The sequence below is a fragment of the Stomoxys calcitrans genome, chromosome 3, assembly GCF_963082655.1.
Source record: "Stomoxys calcitrans chromosome 3, idStoCalc2.1, whole genome shotgun sequence".
Classification (NCBI taxonomy): Eukaryota; Metazoa; Arthropoda; class Insecta; order Diptera; family Muscidae; genus Stomoxys; species Stomoxys calcitrans.
In genome coordinates, this window is record NC_081554.1 from 88,454,777 (window position 1) to 88,462,471 (window position 7,695).

A 7,695-nucleotide genomic window follows, 5' to 3' on the forward strand; every position below is an offset into this window, starting at 1 on the left:
AAAGCCGATGTACAAAATTTCAAGTCAAGATTGGAAATCGATTTATATGGCATCTATATCAAGTTATGGATCATACAAAACCATATTTGATCCAACACCTCATGCAAAATCGGATAAGAATTGCGTCCTATGGTGGCTGAAGAAGTCAAGATACAAAATCGATTTATATGATTACCATATTTGAACCATACTTTGCACAGTTGTTGGAAATCATAAGAAACACCTCATGCAAAATTTCAGCCAAATCGGATATGAACTGCGCCCTCTAGAGGCTCAAGAAGTCAAAACCTTAGATAGGTTTATATGGCAGCTATATCAGGATATAAACCGATTTGAACCATATTTGGCACAGTTGTTGGAAGTCATAACAAAACACATCATGCCAAATTTCGGCCAAATCGGATAAGAATTGCGCTCTCTAGTTGCTCAATAAATCAAGATTCAAGATCGGTTTATATGACAGCTATATCAGGTTATAGACCTATTTGAACCATACTTAGCACAGTTTTTGAAAATCATAACAAAACACCTCATGGTAAATTTTTGCCAAATCGGATAAGAGTTGTGCCCGGACTTGGAGGGACATGTCTCGATGGACTTAAAATATCATGTCTATCAAGAATATATATACCTAATGGGGTCTTAGCCAATATTTCGAGGAGTTATGACGAAATAAGTATACCCCCATTCTATGGTGGAGGGTATAAAAATGGTTTGGCAGCCGAGTAAAATCTTCTCCCCAAAAAGGTGTTGCACTGCGGCACGCCTTTCGGACTTGGCTATAAAAAAAGCCCCTTATTATTGAGCTAAAACTTGAATCGTTGCCTTTGTTCCTTAATGGAATATTCATGGGCAAATTACAAATTTGATAAGTTATAAGGGACCATATGGTCATCATACTATTCTCAATTGCTTCGAAATCAAGTAAAAAGCGAGTTCTATGTCTTCTGATAAATTCTGATAGAAATATGTGTAAGTACTGAATGGACTGTATTTTCAATAAGGCTCCCGTATATGTAAAACAGTGAGTAAAAACATGGACGAGTAGGTTTGAATCATGCCAGCCAGAAGTATTTTAGACAATTCCAATTACAACTTCAATGTCCGATGGCTTGAAGAAATGCGGGTCACCGAACGCAATTTTTTTCTTAGATGTATCTTTGGGTAGAAGTTTGTAGAATTGGGATTTGACATTTATTTTTATATGTATTTTAACCGAAGGATCACGATAAGATTGCCGCATTACAGTGCAAAATTCAGTGTGATTTTATCGTGTACTCTGAAGGTGTAGCCGCTGAACAATTGAACGTAGTATGACCGTTTGTATTCCACCTGAGTTTAGCATCAGGCGAATTTTGTCAGCACCGTTTGTCGTCGGAGCACGTGCCAAAGCCGTAGGTGAGCAGATTATTGGCTCAATCACTCGTGCACAGATGGTTTTGGTGAGTGGTGACGTCCTGTATTAGATGTTCTCCCTGAATTAGAAGTGGAACGGCGTCAAAAAGAAGCGTTTTGGGAACTTGGTGGCTTCGGATGGTTGCTTTGGCCTGAAGATTTGTTTTTGTTATGCTGGCTAACTTTCTTCTTATGATTGTCTGTATGTATCATGGTGTGGTGGTTGTAATTACAGATCCATCATGTTTTTCGGGATTGGCCAATGACGAGTATGGGCCGAGCAAAAACATTTAAAACAAAGGCCAAAAAAAACACATGCATTGGGAACAATTGCAGCTTATAGGCAAGGTTGTCGAGCGTGGTTAATGTGGTAATTGTATCATAGAGGCGTTTTCTCAATTAATACGATTTAAATACAACATACCAAAGAGAGGCCCTTGAAACCATTACATCTAATATGGTTGAAAAGTCTTCTAACCAAAGACGAAACGCGTCCTGTAGTGGTTGGTGTGTATTGCTATCTATGGCTTTCCTTTTCCATTTGCAAAGAAAACCTGCGATCATTGAGCTCGTCTCGAAAGAGAAACGAACAAAAAACTCTTGATCTTTGACTACCTTTCGTCGCTCTTGGACATCCATTTTGTTAAATTTAAGGAATTTTTTTAGTGCGTGGCTTTGATGGCAGCTGCGGCATTTTGGAAGACTAATAGTAGGGCTGTAAACGTAAAATTTACTAAAATGTGAACGAATGTGGAGAATACTAATATTAGGCAATAGTGTGACAATAGGGCGAGTCAGTAGCCCATTTTAGGTTCGTATTACAGCTACGCGACCTAGTAACCATTCATTCAAATGAACAGCTCAGAATGACAAACACACGAGTATGGCAGCGTACCCTTTTAGCAGTTTCGCGTTTCTAAGTCTTGAAGTCTTCAACACAAATGGTCCCGCATAATCTACACTAGTGTGTGAAAATGGTAACGAAAAAGTACATCATTTTGTGATGATTATTTGAGTGCGAATGCGATGCTTGTATATTGCAGAAACGTGATTTCTCTGGCAATATTATCGGATGCCGTTCGTTGTAGCTAATATAAGATTTGGCTAAACGACCATGAACTCGTATCTGTTTGTGTTCATCAAGAATGGGGTTCAAAGTCGACATTTTGAATCCGACTCGAAGGACCATGGACATTCGCCGGCTAAATTCTCGAAGCTGGAATGGAGTGTATTTTAAATAAGGCTCCCAGATATGTAAAACGGTGAAATGAAACAGAAAAAAGGCAGGTTTAGTGTTGAGTGTGACGGTGTTTGAGTTTTACTGTGGAAGGCAGCAGTTTAGCAGTTTAGATGTTTAGGCACAAGTAAGTTTAAAATACAAAGCGTCAGGCAGACATACTGATTTCGTAAATACAACAATTAATTTCAGCAAAGAAAAGGACAACGTGTTAACTTCAGTTGAGTAAAAGCTTTCTCTATGTGCTAGAGAAAGAGTTTAAGGTGACGACTTCGATAGATTAATGGTATCTAAGAGTTCATTTCATAAAATATTTCAATTAACTCATATCTAAATTTCTAAAGTTCAATCAATTATGGAACGGAGTTCAACAACGCCCTATATACGATTTTAAAATAATAATGCTGAAGACTAACGGCCTTATTCACAAATCTTTATGAAGCCTTAAAATAGATTTATTCGACAGTTCTAAGAAGGAAATTTGTCAAATAAACCTATTTCAAATCTACATTAAGTTTTATGAATAAGACCGTAAATTCTTTTTATACATTTTTAATACAGTTTGCATTTAAAAATATTTTCTCGTCGCCGTTTGTCATTATGCACATCATATTTAATTGAAATTTTGTTGTTTTTCTCTTACAGAACGCCATACAGCTTTGGACACCAATGGACCTTGGACAAACAAAGGACGCCACAATTATATTTGCAAAAATATGAGTTTACTTTGTTGCGTCTCGCGTCCCAATTATCTTTGAAAATAATTTGCCAGGAGAGGCCAGAAACGACATCATCAACATCATCATTACCAATAGCAACCAACATTCATACACAAACAGAAGTTAAACTGAAGAGAAAAAAAACATAAGCAAACATAAGGAAAACCTTTGAATAACTATGAATAGTTACTTGTATATCTTTTGTGTTAAATGGTTAATTTGGAGTTTTGAGATGAAAAAACGAAAACACAATGAAAATAATCAAAAGATTTTTTTAACATTTTAAGGGGAAAAAATGCACCAATTAGAAGTTTAAATAAATAACTCAGTAATAAGGAAGAATAAAGAAAGAAATGTTAACATACACATCAATTATCTTAGAGATTTAGGTTAGGATTAATAACAAACACACACTCATAAATGGAAGCACCTACAATTAAACTAAGATTCATCTCAAATCAAGATTCGGTTTAATCAATCAATAGACGAGTTGAATCAAATCGTAAAATATTTTTGAAAGTTTCAGAATCCTTGTTACATTTGTGAATCATTTTAAACTACTTATGTATTAAATGCAATATATGAACTTAATCTGATAGCAGCTCAAGAAATTGTACCAAAAGATTGGGGTTTACAGAGCTTTATTCTTTACCTTTTTTAATGTGCCGCATGGTTTAGATTTAAGCTCTCTTATACAGCTAAGTCAGAAGGAAGGGAATTTGTGATCAAGCGTCGCACTGTGAAACAAGCCAACAGGAAATAAGTTTGCTATTTGTGAACGCATTCAGATTCATCCTTTTGAAATTGGGCTAAAGCTGAGTTGGCAAGTAAATCTGGCCAAATCTGTCCTACTATACAAAGGAGTTTGTAAGGTTAGAATTAAATTGAAAAAGTCTGGATTGAGAATCACTCATATGTGGCTGATGAATATTGCTACAATGATGAATATTGCTACATTTTTTTTTCGGTGTATGGAATACATTTTTCTTTTATTCATGTTAAATTAAATTATTAAATTAATTATTAAATTATTATTAATTAAATTAATTAATTAATTAATTAAATTAATTATTAAATTATTATTATTAAATAGAAAAAAAGTTATTACATTTTTTTTTGGTAGCGGCTTTCATCAGCCACCCTGTAGGTTTATGCCCATTGCTATTTTACAGGAACCGAAGAGGGAAGATGCCTTGTAGTTCCCAAACTTGAACCCTCCATATCACTTTAGAAATCCCAACAACTTGCGAATGTTCACTTCCCTTAATTCAGACAAGCCCTCAAAAAATTGAGAACCTAAAGCGGAACTCCTTCTATTGGTCAGTGCGGGACACACTTACAACAGATGTTTTATAGTCTCCTATTCCTCGTAGTCCTCAAAGCTTCTGCTGAAGTCTTTACTTGCAACGTTCATTCAAGTAACATGTTCTCCGATCAGACAGTGATCCGTCATGACGGACAAAATTACTGAGGCATCTGTTCTACCCAAGGACAGGAAAACGGTAGACTTTTCCAAGTATAGATTTGGCCACATAATTATAAAGAGTTTACAGCCCGCACTTTATAACCATCTGTCATTTGTCGTTTTTCGTGTCTGATCCTTAAGGCTTAGCTTACATCTCGTTAGAGGCATAACCACAGATTGCAGTTCCCCTAAAATGTGTAAGGTAGTTCTTAGTCTCGGAAGCTCGTCTGCTCTACTCTTTGGCCAAGGCACTCAAAACATGTTAATTTTTAACAATTAAACAATTTCGTTGAGAGATCTGGGACGGTCGAATGCGGTTTTTAGAATTCCAAATAATGTCTCCAGAGATTTAATGGCTATCTGGCGGCCTGGCAGCCTGAAAAGATATTTATGGAAATCGTGGTTATGACATTATATCTTAGCCACTCACCACTTCTTTTATTCCAAAGATCTTCGCTTGATATACACTACGATTGTCGGATTGCCTTTTCGATATGACTAGTTCTAGTTCTTCAGAGTTCACCCAAATTCCACCTGGTCGTCTAGTTTTGAACCATACATATATAAGTCTATGAAAATTCTATTACCAGGGATATCGTCTGGAATAGTGGTACTCACACAGTACTTTTTATCAAATAGCGGCTAAGGCAAACCGACATGGCCAAAGCGAAAGCTCCGCCTACGCTCCACCACGCCTAATGCCGCTGGCCACCATGTCCAGACGTAGCGAAGCGTAGACGTAGCATCAAATTCAGTGCATCATATGGTGAAGTCATCATTGCGGCTGTGATGCACAAACAAACCCTTCTTCGAATCTGATAGAGCAGTGAGCAGAAGGTATACTTTTGAAGCGCCGTCCACCAGACCACAGCACCACAGCATTAATGGTCAGAAAACTGCAGTATATACTCAGCGTATAACACGCCGTTCAAAACCCCAACTTTTGCCAATGGTTCTCTTGCAGTTGTACAGGGCAAGAGTTCCATTTCTTGCCCCTTTCAAAATGTTCGATTTAAAGTTAAATTTTGATCTCCAGCAAAACACCCAAGTTATCATTGAGCTTACACTTGAACTGGACTGCACTCATTGATATGTGAGAAGTTTGCCCCTATTCCTTAGTGGAATGTTCATGGAAAAAATTTGCATTTGCATGGGGTCTTAGACGAATATTTCGAGGTGTTACGAATGGAATGGCGCAATTAGCATGCCCCCATCCTATAGTAGAGGGTAAAAGAAAACACAGCCAATAATATGTTGTTTATGGCTATATTTAAGGCTAGAGAAGTCAACACAGCTCCTTGAAGTGTTCTTTTCAGATCTACAGATCTCAGGCCTGCTGTAGAACATATTTTATTATGTAAATTATTATTAAACTTTCTTACGGTAGTGTTGATGTCTAGAAACTCCAATTTCTTCATGATTGATGTCGGTATTTTATTACTGGAAGCACCTTCAATGTCAAGAAATGCTACCATTGTATATTCCTTGACAGCAAAAGAAACCTTCACTGGGTTGTGAAGGGCTGTTTCAGTAGACTTGCCCTTACTATATGCATGTTGCCGAAACAGTCAATCTCCAGGAATTTTTGCCTTAAGATATGTTTCAATCAACCTCTCTAGTGTATTGAGCAAAAAGGATGGCTAACTAATAGGACGAAAATCATTTGCCTTTTGGTAAGGTTTTCCTGCATTTGCAATGAGAATTACCTTTGTGTCTATCCCTACCACAGGTATGTACGACATGCTAATACCAGCATATTATATCTCCCTAATCGCAGCTTGTAATTCAACCGGATACCTCATCAGACCCTGGAAATTAAAAGGAATCAAACCTTTTTATCGCCCAAAGGATTTTCGGCTCAGACACAAATTCTCGAAATATTTTGTGCACTCTAATAATCACCAAAAAAAAACATGGTTTCTATTATCGGGGACGGGTGCCGCGGGGGCAACTAAAAACCCGCTTAATGGATATATAGACCAATCACGGCAATATAAAGCCATTTATTTGGGGAGCCGCCCCACCCCAAAATACCTCCCTATTATATAAAAGCTATTTGGGGTGGATATTTATTAATTTTCGGGAAATGTATATTCATTTTCGGGACAAAGGCCCTGGGCTCCACCCCACCTTCAAACACAACTTATTTACCGATCATGTCATTAGGGACTCATACGAAATTTTTCTGAAAGTAGAGCACGAATCTTATATTTACTTTGATGGCCAAGTGACCACCCCCGAAATACCCCCTTAGCCCGAAATATTTACCGAGCAGGGTCAAACTTTTCACACATCAATGAGTGCTTTTCGATTAAGTTGAGTTTATCAACGATTAGGGACCGTTTTTTATAGCCGAGTCTTTATGATGTGCCGCAGTGCGACACCTCTTTGGGGAGCATTTTTTACACGATCATGCATGGTATGGTAACTCGCAAACCGCCAAGGTGGCGACATTCCGCCAGGAATTCAGCGTCATAGGCTACAGTAGCACGCTATCCACATTCGGGGCGAAGTGTCCCCACCCTAAATAGATATTAGAGAGTTAAAGAAGGCGCAGCAGAACGGGTTCTGTCCAGCTAGTAATATACATAATGAACTCATATATGTTATTTTACTTCCTACATTCTTTTCTAAGTACCCTTAGTATATCACTTAACTTGCCAACAAATTTGAATTTTCAAAATATAAGGAGGCAGCACCGCTTTTATTTTGAACACAGCTGTACATAGTGCTCCGAAAATAAAAACTGTAAACACAAAAAAGGCAATGCATCCCAGTTTAAAGCGGCATATAGATCAGGCGTTAAGCGTTGATGGTTCGACAACTTTCCAAAGGCCATTAATGGCTTGAAAACGAAAGTGAAGTTTCAAAATATGTTT

The 7,695-nt window shown here is 37.5% G+C and overlaps 1 protein-coding gene across 1 annotated transcript in view; it reads left to right on the plus strand.

Moving 5' to 3' along the window:
- Positions 1-4,240, plus strand: part of LOC106086850 (uncharacterized) — a 295,236-nt gene extending 290,996 nt beyond the window's left edge. The window contains exon 6 of the mRNA XM_013251659.2: positions 3,278-4,240. Within this exon, the coding sequence (XP_013107113.1) occupies positions 3,278-3,390 (113 nt within the window). The 3' untranslated portion in view covers positions 3,391-4,240. The remainder of the gene's footprint in view (positions 1-3,277) is intronic.
- Positions 4,241-7,695: the final 3,455 nt, after the last annotated feature.